Source organism: Thamnophis sirtalis, unplaced genomic scaffold, assembly GCF_051295495.1.
Source record: "Thamnophis sirtalis isolate CommonGarterSnake01/CBP01778 unplaced genomic scaffold, rThaSir2_p1.2 scaffold_1, whole genome shotgun sequence".
In the NCBI taxonomy this organism is placed as follows: Eukaryota; Metazoa; Chordata; class Lepidosauria; order Squamata; family Natricidae; genus Thamnophis; species Thamnophis sirtalis.
The window spans coordinates 90,661,910-90,676,322 of NW_028261381.1; the positions used below are offsets into that span (position 1 = coordinate 90,661,910).

At 36.2% G+C, this 14,413-nt stretch overlaps 1 protein-coding gene across 2 annotated transcripts in view; it reads right to left on the bottom strand.

Annotated features, from left to right (window-relative positions):
- The window catches only part of METTL15 (methyltransferase 15, mitochondrial 12S rRNA N4-cytidine), a 69,004-nt gene extending 54,897 nt beyond the window's left edge, over window positions 1-14,107 (bottom strand). For both annotated transcript variants that reach the window (XM_087718810.1, XM_014064027.2), the window contains exons 1-3: window positions 13,982-14,107; window positions 13,296-13,444; window positions 11,670-11,990 (exon numbers count right to left, since the gene is read on the bottom strand). In XM_087718810.1, the coding sequence (XP_087574936.1) occupies window positions 11,670-11,990; window positions 13,296-13,307 (333 nt within the window). In that variant the 5' untranslated portion in view covers window positions 13,308-13,444; window positions 13,982-14,107. The remainder of the gene's footprint in view (window positions 1-11,669; window positions 11,991-13,295; window positions 13,445-13,981) is intronic.
- Window positions 14,108-14,413: the final 306 nt, after the last annotated feature.

Here is a 14,413-nt window from a genome sequence, read left to right on the forward strand (position 1 = left end):
CCTTATTGGGAGATTCTCCAGGCAGTCACTTCTGCCTCTTAAAGGAACTATTGGAATTGTCCCTGAAAGGCTTTCTGGGCTGGAATCTCTGGTTGTTCCTGCCTGATCTATTGGAAAAGGAGGGGGCCTGTCTGGGTGGGGCCTGTCATTGGGGACAGGAGTTGGAAGCACTCCCATCCTGGCCACAAAACGGCTGCCTATGGTAAAAGGATTGGTTTCGACCTTCCTGCTTTTTAGTGGCTGGTTGTAGAACCTTCCTCTTATCCTTGGACTCTACCAGAAGGGGCTCTAATGGAGGACCAAAGAGAAGGGATGAAGAGTAGGGAGAGGAGGAAAGTGTCCACTTGGCCCGCGATTCTGCCTACCATTGTTTTAGCCAGAGAAGCCGGTGGGTGGAGATGGAAGATGCAATGGCTTTGGATGCAAAACGGGCCGCGTCCAAGGAGGCATCTGCTGTGTATTCTAGGGCCGCCTTAATTTTGTTAATGTCCCTGCGAGCCCTAGAATCCCTGGCTGGATGGCGAGCCTGAAGTTGTCTCAGCCACAAAAGAGCGGAGCAACTAAAGAAGGAAGTGGAGGTGCCCACTCTAACGGCCCAAGCTGAGCCCCTGGTGACCCTTGACCAGAGTCTGTTCTATTCTCTTGTCTTCAGGTCACAGAGCTTCCTCCGGAGCTGCTGAGGCTGCATTGGGAGTAGAAAGGGCAATTATAGGTAAATCAATAGAAGGTAGCTCCAAAGCCTTGGCAAGGTCAGGAGCGACATTATACAGGCGCTTGTCCGAGGTATTGGGGAGGGTTCTGGTACTTGGAGAAGCCCATTGATTTTGGACAACATCTATGAAGAACGGTGGTGATGGGATCACTTCTTTTTCCACTGTAGGCTGGATGAAGAGCGGATCAGTGGTGTCAGTCTTGTCTGCTTCCAAATTCTGAGTCATCTTAGGAAAAGGAATGCCTGCGATCTTCTTGGCCTTAAAAAGGAGAGAGAGAGCGAAAAACAGCAGGTTTAAATAAACCAACAAAAGGAGGCGGATCGGGAGAAAGACCCTCATCCTCCGAAAGATCTGAGTCTCTTGCAGGGTGTTCCTCTTCCCTGAAGACCGACGGTTGATTGGAAGTGCCGGGTAGCTTGTGCAACGAAGAAGCCGAGAGATCACCATCCCTGCACCTGGAACTAGAGGAAGAAGCAGCCCTGCGAGAAGCAGAACGATTAGAAGACCTGTGTTTACAGCCGGCTGCAATACCACGTTCTATGGCCTCAGAGATCATATCAGCCATGCCTGGTAAGAACGGCATCTGCAGAAAGTGGGAGAAATATCTTCCTGATAGGAGGGATGCTCATCAGGAGTAATGCTCCTGCCACAATCCAAATCATCCCCACTGCTGGCCAAAACATCTGTGCCCCTGGCATCCTCGGGCTGCAGGATTGATGCAACAGGGGAGAGGTCATCCTCCGAATCCAAAGATAAGTCAGGAGGGGGGGGGCTGGACTGAATAGGCCTCTGGGCCTGGAATATGCAAGGCTCAGTGTTTTTGGCCTTGGACCTGGCCTTCTTAGCCAGAGCCTGAGGGTCCCTGTCATCCTCCCGAGGGGATGGATTCTCTATGCCCCCCTGATTAGGCCTTGGATTCCTGGGAGGGGACTCAATGTTATCAACCGGAGCAGGCCTGCGCCTGCGGCCCTGAAAAGCAGGGGGTTCGATGGTAAGGGCAGGAGCCAAGGAAGTTGGAGGCAGTTGAGGCTCCGGAGGAGAGGAGGCCATAGCCAGTACTCACTGTTTCTTGAATGCTCAAAATGGCCACCAGATGACTTTCGCGCCCAAACCAAATGGCCGTTGAGACTACAGAGCCTAGGTGCCGGTGCCACGAGTAGCCGAGGCCGCACAGTGAGCATGGGCAGTATAGGCCCTGCGGCAAGGCTGTGGAGCCAAGGGCGAAGCCGCAGATGTGCAGCAGTAGCTAGAGCGTTGAAAGGATGGCAGCGTGGTGCGGCAGCTGCAGCGGCATTCCCCAGCGGTGTGCGGCTCTTCGCAGCTATTTTTAAAACTCCCTGCAGCGTTCGGAGGCTCCTGGAGGAGGCGGCAGTCAGCGGCGCAGGCAGCAAGGCAGAGGCCGGGAAATCCCCCGCTATTAGTCTCCCACGGCTATTTCAGCTAGCGCTGCTGAAATAGGAAACCTCAGAAGCCCTGAGGCAATTCGAAGCACGCCTCTGACGAGACGCGGCAAACACTGTCCAGCCCTCAAGGGCTATTGAGAGTACTAACAGGAACCCAATCCAGAGACCAATTTAGAAAAGTAATTTTCTTTCTTTGAGTGAAATCCAATTAAAGTAATCAATTATTAAGTATTAGTTGAGGAGAAAGTGATTAGCACAGCCAGTTCCAATCAAACTGAGTCTAAAAAAAATCGGAAGCATGCTCCTCAGAAGTGATGACATCACTTTAATACACTCAGCTCTATTGGTTACTGACTGAGTTAACCCATGCATGACCACTGTCTCCACCAACTTTGGAGAATCAAATGCTGGAGGAAGGCTGGATACAATAATGTCCTTTATCAGCCTCTCAAAACATTTCATAATGATGGATGTAAGTGCAACCGGACAGTAATCATTAAGACCCATAATCGTAGACTTTTTGGCACTGACAAAATAATGCCCATCTTAAAACATGATGGGACCACTGCCTGCTGCAATGAAAGATTGAAAATGTCCATTTGGAACACAAGCCAACTCGTCTGCACGTCCTAAGAACATGCCCAGGGATATTATCTGGACCTGCTCCTTTCTGAATGTTAACTTTCCACAATGTCCTCCGGACAGAGGTAACATCAAACCTAAGCACTTGCTCGTCAGGATGGGACACAGCTTTCCTTGCAGGTGTATTATTTGATGCTTTGAATCTTCCAAAAAATGTGTTCAGCTCATTTAAAAACTCCATGTTGCCCTTACAACACAACAGAGCCACGAGAGTCTATAATAGCCTGGATGCCTTGCCACATACACCTAGTGTTTGTTGGGTCTTGAAATAAGTTCAATAGGCTTGTTTTGCTCTTTTTATGGCACTTTTCAAATTGGATCTAGCTGTCTTAAGTGCCAGCATATCACTGGATTTAAAAGTTACATTCCTTGCTTTCAACATCTTGCGAATCTCATGTCATCCATGTTTTTTTCATTATCCCTCACAACAATGTTTTTAAGGACACAGACATCCTCTGTGTCATTTTTATTCATTTGTTTACAATGTCCCAATCATGAAACTCTGAGTGGTATATAATAAAGAGGTAACAAAAATAAAATATAAAAGCTAGGTTTAGGTAACTGAGAGTATTTCCAAAGTACATACAATGCATTAATGAGCTACTAAGTTTCATTTTGAACAAGTTCAGGTATCAGCTATAAGCAAAATTCTTTATAAAAATTATTGTCAAAGTGAAATATTTACTTTTTAGTAACAACAAAGTCATGTTTCTGCAATTATTCTGACAAAAAAAAGTATGAATTAAGTGGGGGAGAGAAAGTTATTGCACATTTCTGATAATTGAAATTTAGTGGAAAGATCTGGGAAAGCAGGTCAGTGAACCTGCTTTTCTTTTGATCTTTTATCCTTGTGGGTGCCTGGATATTTCTTTGGTAAGAAAAGTTTTGCAGGATGAGTCAGCAACTGAGTCATAGGCAGTTTGAAGCCTGTAGTGCTATAGACTAATTGGTAACATTCTCAAATTTAATTAAAATACAGTTGTCAGTTCAGATTACTGATTGACAATCCCATGGAAGTATTTCTTTAGATATTTTGTTTTAATTGTTCTGTTATATTAATGGTGTTATTGTTTTCAGATCCAAACCTTGTTAAATAAGAAAAATGCTGCCATACTTTTCCTTTTTCATTCATTACTTCCAAATTTGTTCCCTAACATTCTCCAGTGCTATAAGAACCACAATCCTTTTAGCCATGGTTGGTTTTGTAGCATTGCCTCATGGTCTCAACTTTTTGTTTGACCAACATTCCTCTTTGGTTTTCCCTCAACATGATTACTGAATTTTTATGGCTTCAGGGATGAAAGAATATGGCTTTATCCATTCTAGACAATACCGTGTTGATGTTTTATTGTACATTATCTCTTTAAAAAAAATACAAAATATAGGGTCAATTATTATGTTTAAAGAATCAGAGTTAATTTAGTGTGATGGGCATTGATCAGTAAAATAGGAAAATAGACTGAAAATGTTAATCCCATACATTCCAGAGAAGGAAGAATTTGAAGCTTTTTCAAAATTTTACAGATACAAACAAATGTAAGCATCTTCGTAATGCGTGCAAAACAAAGAACAAAATGTGGAAGTATATAGAACATGTAACTTCCACCACAGCCATGGTGGGGGGAGACAACATAAAAGCAAAATGCTCATACTGATCTTTCTCCCAAAACCTAGTATTCAAATATCATCATGAGCCAAGGTGGCGCAGTGGTTAAATGCAGCACTGCAGGCTACTGCTAGATCAGCAGGTCAGCGGTTCAAATCTCACCGGCTCAGGGTTGACTCAGCCTTCCATCCTTCCGAGGTGGGTAAAATGAGGACCCAGATTGTTGGGGGCAATATGCTGACTCTCTGTAAACCGCTTAGAGAGGCCTGAAAGGCCTATGAAGCGGTATATAAGTCTACTGCTATTGCTATTGCTATCATAATACTGAATCTGTAAATTAAATATAATCATAATAATCAATAGTCTTTGCTGGACATATTTTGCTTAAATTTGCCTACTTCTATTCAATCCCATCATAAAATAGTCAGTTCATGCTGAGTATCCCATGTATGAATTGGTTATTCAAGAATAGAAGAAGAAAAATACATCTGGACCCAATAGAACTAGGCACTATCAGGACCTTGGAGAGTTCACCACAGGCTATTTACAGGATGGGTTAAGTTGCAGCAAAAGAATTATTGACATATAATCCCATTTTAGTCAATTAAATCATTAAAAGGGATGGGAAAAGACAAATGCTCCTTTAATTCTCTTACCATCATGACCCCTCCCATCTCCATACTACCGCCTTAAAACAGCCAATAAAAAACAGCCCTTAGCTTTGCATACTGATGCCTCACATTTCTGCTTAACTGAGACACTGAAATGATATAATAGATTATATTTGGAGATTGGATGGCACAGAAAATTTAATCCAGGAATGAGATTTCTTGGTTCATCCCACCCAAAATCCTTTTCTGAATCTGTTAAATTCAGGCCTACATAGTATGCTGAGCACTATCACGTTCTTGATAGAAAAAATCTGTAAAAAAAACAAAAACCTTCCTGCATCTTTATCATATGAGACTAGAAAACATGAAGAATTTTGAAAAATGTCTATGTGTGTGTATGCATATATATGTACACACACACAAAGACACATACATACACCTACACAGAGAGAGACAGAGAGAGCGCGTTCTATGCAAACTGGGCTAATGACCACATGAAAGATTAAGGAACTAATGGGTAGGCCGGTTTCTTGGAACCTCTTCATATAAGAACAGCTATTCCTTGCAAGAGTGAAAGACAGTTGTTTTCCATGGATTTTGGGAACTGGGAGACTATAGGATCACTCATCTTGTTTGCAATCATGGCAGAGACTTTTATAAAACAATAGGTTTGCAAACTTCACTTGGCTTTATTAACTATGTTAAAACTATTAGAGACTTTTGACCAACAGGTTTGAAAAGTCTTTATCATGTGAGTTTATTTTCAACTCTGAAAAATTAACTATAAAAACATCAAAAAGCTTTTTTTTAAATGTCTGATCTAAGAATGTTATAAAGATATCAAAGGTCCACATTGGTATATTGATCTTTACTATAAGATTTTGGAATTAACTATAAAAATAAATAACTTCTTGTGGGAAACGTGGCTATAATCAGTCATAACAAGGAACAATTACTTTATTATTTAGAACCAGGACTAAAGATACTAAGCAAAATATATATGCGAACTTGACCTTGATGTCAGGACTTACAAAATGACACAAAGTGTTATAAGACTGTATAAGACATTACTTGAGATTTTTAAAGCATGGAATTAGAAATTAGTTATTAAAATATCAATAACATATGTATTGATGTTTAATGTCTAAAAGATAATTATCAAGGAATGGCAGATGTGGAACAAATTTTATTTGACAATACAGAGAAAGAATAAACAATGGAATTACAAATGACAGGCTGTAATTTGGGAAACGATACTTCACTGGATATACAAAAGAAACTCAATGAAGTTTTAAAAATTAAAAGGAAAATACAAATGATAAACAAAGAGAGTGACTTGGAAAATTGTTTTCTTATTGGATCTACAAAAGTGGCTTGTTATGTGTTGAAGAAGTCTGTATGATGGATAAATAAAATTGAAATCAAATTCCATGACAATATCTGATTGAATATGAAGACCATTGTAAGTAGATAAAGATTAAAATAAGATGATTATTATTATTTTTGCAATGTTCCAACAGTCTGTATGGACTTCTCCTGAAATCAGGATTGAAAAATTAATGTTTGTAGTATTTGTTCACACCACTATGTATTTCAAATAATTGCTGAATGAAGTGAGGACTACAAAAGCTCAAAGCACTGATGACGAATTATAGTATAGTATAGAATTACAGTATTTAATACTGAATATTTAATTCATCAACCCCCAATGCTGAGAGTGATGTTGTAGGATCCTGTAATATTGCTACAGAAATAATAATGGAAAAAGAGAATAGATTTCTGGGTCTGTTTAAAAAAAATGTATATGTGAAAGTGTATTGCTATTGTTTCAACAAATGTTTTAGGTGGACTAGATGTTTATAAGCAGCTTCAGGCTTGTAAAATATTAGTAAAAGTTAGTTATATGCAATATCATTGGTTATATATGCTTTTATTTGTAAGTGATAAATCATTTACAGCTTTCTTTTCTATATCTTTCTTATATTCCTAGTTACCAGTTTGGCCTTTATTGATCAATTTAAATTTCATAGTTTATAAAACTACAAACAATAAAATTATAAACTCAAAATTAAAACTAAAATATCCAGCAATTTAGGCTTCTCCTAGGTTGCCACAACAACCATCCATAGGTTCCCTTCATTCTATCCTGGAGATAAAAGATGAGGCTAAAAGATAAGGGCCTGCCCCACTGGGGTGGGGTGGGGGAGTGTTCCACACAATAGACACACTCACCAAAAGGACACATTATGTCCCATTTTTCTCTGGAAGCCCAAGGCTATATGTACTACTACCATGTTCAATTTGTCCCACAACAATAAGTCTAAAGAGTAGATTGAACTAAAAGACAGGGATTGATTCAAGATCATCACTGAGTTTAGCTGATAGTGGATCTGAATTGAGATATCTTGGTATTAGTTTAATATCTCAGCCACTACACTGTTTGGCAAGGGAACACAACTTTCACACTGTTGTTGAGAAAATGTCATGGATCGGAATCTAAGATGGACTGAACTCAAGCTAGATTTCTTCCTAATAATGTCAAGTGAACTAAGAAAAAAATATTGACAACTTTACAGCATTAAATTACCAAGTTTCAAAGGAACAGAAGACAAGTAGAATAAAAAAAATTGATCAAGTTGTATCCAGGCTTGGTCTTCCATAAATTTAAACATTCTTTTTGTGATAAGGGGAAGACTGAGATGACAAATAATTCTTTTTAATTGATTCCTTCTTTAATATTTGTCAAATGTTCATTTACTCATTGTTCCACAAAAATGTCAAACTACCAAGATTTTCAGCAATGCAGATAAAAGTGTAGAGAGTAATCTAGAAAAAATATTTCATCTTTTTAAATCTGCAATTATTCAATTCTCAAATTGTGCTCCACACAATTCACAATCCAATCCTATCAGTTTTTTGTGGCTTAAGTCCTTTCCATAATTTGAAAAGTTCAATTGTCTTTATTTGATTTCCCACTGCAGGCTACTAAGTTTAAGAAACATGTTAAATCATATTTATGCTATGATCACAAATAACTTTGTATGTTATATGACTGTATGTATAATTAGTATGTCCTTTCAGTTCAGGATTAGCTTTCAACATAGTGCAAAATGTTCAACTGGTTATATTTTCCTACTCTTGAATTAATTCTACTATTGTTTAACATAAACAACTAAACTAAAGTAGCATATATCTCAGTTACTTTCATTTAACTGATTTTGTTCTACTTGGTGTAGCAGGAAATTGAAAATCTGAATCACACTGTATAAACCAATATTCAAATATTTATAAAGTTGGTCAATACCAGGAAGCGTATATAACTATTTATATCTATCACTACTTCTGGGACCAGTGTTTCATTGAAATGTGTTAGATTATTTTCTTGTGACTACTTTTGCCCCCAAAAATTACAAAGACTAATGCTTTGCCACAAAAATAAAGTGTACACAAAGTCATTTACAAGCTGAGTCACCCATAAGCATTGCATATTAAAATATAGGATTATAAACAAGCTCTTGAAATACTATAATTTGTTATGTGATACAATGTAATACCAGCAAATTAACTTAGTATCACTAAAAAAAGAGACCTGGTCCTTAGATTAGATGCTTTACAATACTCCTCTTGATATAAGGTGCACATCTTCCTTAAGTAAAAATGTACAACATAAGCAAAAGAAATTGGGGAGTAAGGAAGATGCCATGAAGAATGTCTGCTGAAATTAAGCTACAGAAATCACTACAAATCACATTTTAGAATAGAGATGTAGTTGTTCAAAGATTTTGTACACTGACTCTTTACATTCAGTGCTGCAGAAGGAAACAACATAGAGATTCAACGTTGTTGTTGTTTTTTTACTTTCCTCCCACTTTTCCTCTAGTCTTCCACAAACTGGATATTTTGTCAGTTGATTTAGTCTGGAGTTTCTAATGTTCACAAAAATATTAAAATCAATTTTTAGTTTGGTACCAGATAAATTAAATATTCAGTTAAAATCAATATTGAAACTGAAATAAAGGTTATATGATTCCAATACAAGTATCTCCCTGTATAGGCTCTATGTGTTAAGATCTATGTTGCTAGTCCTTTTTCAGCACCAACACGTCTACACATCATCATTTCCTGCATTTACTTATTTCTCCCATCAAGAAAGAAGACATCTTCTTCCATCAAGAAAGAAGACATCTCCCTCCATCCCCATGACTTCATATAAAGGAGAGATGTAATTATAGGTATGATATAGATACAAAACATTTACACAATTACAGCACCTTATATTGACAAAGTTTATAGATATGTTAGTACAGAACACTTTAATGAACTAAGAAACCTTAAAATGCTAAAACAAAGAATCCTTAGATAACATGGCATATTTGTACTGTTTTCAGAAATTAAATTTCTGCAAATTTACTGCAACTGGAACTTCACTGAAAATAAAAACAATCAATGAGACTCATTCTTATAACACACTTCAAAGAACACTACACAAAGGGAAATGGAAAGTGGAAAATATTCTAATGTAATAGAAAAATACATAAGAGCTAATTGGAAATTCATGTTTGCTAATACAGTTTTACTACACATAAAATCAAGAAGAATTGGATACAATTCAAAATATTTCATAGGCAAATGCTCTTTCATCATTCAAGCAATCCAATAAACTTTCAGATTATTTTTTGAAAAACAAACAATAAATCTATTGTCAAACCCATTAACAATTATTCAAAAGTTATTCTGAAATTATTTTAAGAATTATATAGGAGCTAAAATTCCTGCCATTCTCTTCTTGATTTTTATCCTGCTGTTGAATTTTCAGTTTCAAACGCCTGAACATCGTCAAGAATTTACATAAACTATTTCTGAAAGGCTCTATCTCCTCTATCAATGCACACAAAGCTTCACCAAAGGTTGATTTATTAAAAATTCTACAGCATTTACAAAACTGCTGCAGGTATCAGTGGCTTCGAAATGTATGTGTGTGTGGCTTTCTACAATACTATTTGCTATTTCATCCTGTGTATGTTAATGCTACATGAATTTTGCTGATGATAGCATTTAATCTCTACTTCATCGAATTATTTTCCTACTTTCATTTGTTTCCTTGCTACAGTATAACATACTGGTACATCACCATACTGTTCATACTTCTTCAGCTTTTTATTTATGGTTGGAACATCTGATGTAGTTTACTTCTGTCAAACCATGTTCTTGACATGTTTCCAATACCATCTTCCTGACAAACACATGCAATGGGCACTTTAATTTTTCAAACAAATTTATGGTTTTATGCTCAAATTTAAATTTTTTGTACTTACCTTTAACCATGTAGAACTGTAAATTAAGGTACAAAAATGCTATTCAACATTTTGAAGCAAGACTGAATTAATTTTCTCATAAAGGAAATTTTAACTTTAAAAAGATGGTTGTTTATTCTGGAATTAAAAGATTATTTCCCATTTCTTTTCAGACAAGAAACATTACCTAAACATATATTTGCATTTGCTTTGCGTGGACACTAACTTTTTAATCTGCTAAGAAGCTTGAAGACACGGACTGAAATACCACTTCAATAAATTCAATGAATTACTGAAGTGATTACTTAATTAAAATAATGCAAATATAAAAGTTTATTACAGTATACAACTTTCCAAATCCACCATAAAAATACAAACAATTATCAGTCCAAAGATAAGTGAATCAGATAAAACAAAAGCCAACTCACTAAAGGAAGAAACATGATCATAAGGAAAACAATGAAATAATGATAAAAATAGTAAAAAAGCTTGAAAAATTCTTTGTAGTCCCATTAGGTTGCAGTGATAGTAACACAAATATCCATTTTACATCCAATATCAACCACTGTAATCATACTAGATTCTGAGTAGCATTATACATATTAACAGCAACTGAATCAAAAACAATACATAAAAATATGAACCAAAATATTTTTCTGAATAAGGTTTATTTGAATTTCACTCTAAAGTCATGGAAATGATTCCTTCAAACAAAATGTTATGTGATACATTTCATAAGATTTAAATATTTACCTTTGTTAAAAATGTTGCTTTTGCTGACGATAAGGCAGATCTTAACAGAAACTGTCCCAGATAATCAATATTTCTCTTCTGGTAGTGCATGTTCATTGATATGTTCATTTACTTTTTCATTATCATTAGACAACACAGGGCTAGGTCAGTTTTAGAACTGTAATTCATTTTCTCTTTGGGAAGAAGGCTATGTAGTTTGTTACGGCTAAATAACTTCTTAAAGATTAGATGTAAATTTTCCTTTGATTCTTATCATACTTCCTTCCAACTTTGACATAGGACAAAGGTTACTTTGACAGATTTGATTCATCTGTTTTGAGGTTCCCCACAAAGGTGATCTTGCCAGGCACTTTGACAAGCCTTCATATCCTAACCCTACCTAACTTTGTAGGTAAACTTTACATTTCTTATCAGTTCTATATACTGCTCAAAATTCAGAATACGATTGCCTCCTCTCAAGATTGTTTCAGTAAAAAAAGGCATACATACAACTATGCATTTCACATGGCAAAAAGTTACACAAGTAATATAAAAAACAATCAAGTACAAAAATCTAAAATGGCAGGTTATTAAATAAAATTGTATTATAATTTGTCATTCATATTTTCAAAAATATTTCTCTGCTTTGAAAATAAACTCTAACTTACCTGTTCTTTTTGAGGTGCTAAAAATTCAATAACTTCTTCCACCATAACTGGTTTATGTAATTGTTGACTATCTTCGCTGTGTATTTCATCGTGTAAGTTTTCACTAATATTGAAATGTAATGATTTCTTTTCAGCTTCACATGTATTTGTTAATGAAGAATGTATGCATTTTACTGACATACCTAAGCAATTTGGAATGAAAGTATGCAAAGTAAATTGATTGCAGATTTTTTGTAAACAAGGAAGCCAATGCATATTGGAGACAAAGTTGCTTGAAGGACAGGGTGCAAATGCTAGTAATACATTAGTACATATATCAATCTGAAAAAAAGCATCAGAAATCAAAATTAGTTTGTACAGTACAGTTAATAAAAAAGAAGAGCCATAATTAAGTTACCACTGAGAGCTTTCAGTGTTAGCATTACATGGGGCTACTTACTACTACTGCTAATCCTTCTATTTAAGTTTACATTCATTAAAAAAGAACATATTGAAATAATTTATTAGAATCAAATAATTACAGACACAATTGTAAAGATACATAAGAACACTGAAATATAATACATCATTTAATTATGGACACTTTCTCTTTATAGGAACTCTGCAGCTGTAGCATTCTCTTCTTGGAGAGTTCTATATATCATATACTTTTGAAAACCTCTTTATTCCACAAGGTATTCTATTAGCAATTTTTGTGTTCTTATATATGCACTGATATTCTTCTCTCATCTTAGATTTTTTAAAGATTTATTACTCTTTTACATGTATTTTATTTATTATAATTTATAACCCATTTTCTACCCATAAGACACTCAAAATAATTAATAATATGTTTCATAAAAGCAGTCCAAATCATTAAAATTACCCCCCCCTCCAAAAAATCCTGAGTTCTTGTCTAAAAAGGGGCGGAGGGAAATCCATGAGTGCTGAGTCCAACTTGCCTTGTTTTTTAAAAAAAATGCTATAACATTATGAGTGAAAGAAGATTAAGAGGCCCATATATTCCATTCTTGATTAAGCAGCAATATAGTCATGGCCACTTATTAGTACATTAAAAGGACCAACAATTATCTAGTCCATATATGATATTAAGCAGCTTTATAGTCCTTGCTATAGATCTTTGCCAAATAGGACAAGATCATAATGGCAGCCTCCACCCAAATACTTTGCAATATATAATCATAAGAATTATTAATAGGTCAATATTTATTAATGCAATAGTCATCAATAAAAAATGAAAAAGTAAATTGTAAAATAATTAAAATTAACAGTTACCTCTATTACTTTCTGATTAAAAAATCCATACTTTATATCTTATTTTCAAAATTTACCTGGAGTCCTCCTCCAACAAGCTTCAATGGATAAGCTAAGAAAAACTTATTTTCCTAAACTACGTATAATTTAATCAATCATTTTCAAGCTTCCTCTCACTTTACGTTAAATGCATAATAGATGCTTTGTAATATCCCTATCAATGAAGTTGGTTTTATTTATTCCCAAAGAAAAGAAAGAGCATGCAAAAATTACAAGAATAGACATAGTCAAGGCCCTTTATAATAAAGCAAATTCTAGATTCCATAGAAATTTCAAACAAATAAGAATATTTGCAGTAGAGCAAATACTCACAATTTGTCTCATCTAAACATTCGTGAAACGAACAGGAATAATGAAATATACTTGTAAGGGACCAATAAATAGTCTTCTTGCTTTTCACAAATTCATTTTAAATGTCATCCTGTTATGTGGTCATGAAATGCATTCCAAGTGAAAGGATGCTGGAAAGATATTTGGAAAGGGTTACTTGTTGACAGAGGGAGAAGAGGGAAAAAAGCTGCTATTTGACTGAATTAAGTCATTTGAAGATGAGTTTGTTTATTATCTGTTACAACTGTTGTGTCAACTGCTTTTAACCCATAAAACACACAAGTCTCATCATCATTCAAGTCCAGAGTGGCTGCCAAATTGCCTGATTTGGCCCATAATTAAGAAATGTGTTTGACGCTTTTATTAGTGCAAAGAAGGAAATCCTTTGTTTGGGCTTAAGACCATTTGGGGAATTATCATTTATTAATCTATACCTCCATTATTTTTGCAAGGAGCGTTTAATTTGGCAGGTGTTTTTAAAAAGCTCAACAAAACAACGCTTTCTCGTAAATGAAAAAGACGGTATTCACTGGAGACCAGGGAAGGAAGGGGAGGGAGAATACTGTATCTGACCATCATCGCCATTTCCTTTGCAATTAGGACTCCTCTAAGGAAAGGGCGCTTTATTGTAGGATTGGAAATGTATGCAACTGAAGAACACCACGAACCTTTTCTTCCCAAGCGATTGCCAGTCTCACCCGTCCTAGGTTTTAGGAAGACATCATTCTAAGGCGGTTCTCCAGGCGTCAGACCAGGCTTCCGCCTCTGAGGTTCTTCGTTGCAACTGGCGGAGGCAGGTGGGCTGCCAAAAGGCTTCCCCCCTGCAACAAAGCCTCGCCCGGTTTCAGTTCCGCTTTCCCAAAGGGCAACACTAAATCAAATAGTGTGCATTTCTTGATTCAGTGGAGGGAACCCAAATGTATGGAGCGAGGCATTATTCGTTTCTGGCCCCTCTTTCCACACGTTTGAAAAGTGTTAGATTCAGGCAAAAATATAAACGCACTTGCTTGAATTTCGCACCGGTTGTAAATTACAATTAGCCACGCGCTCTTCTATTGAGCAAAAACTCCCATCAATTCTGCAGGACTGGAGTCCGAAAT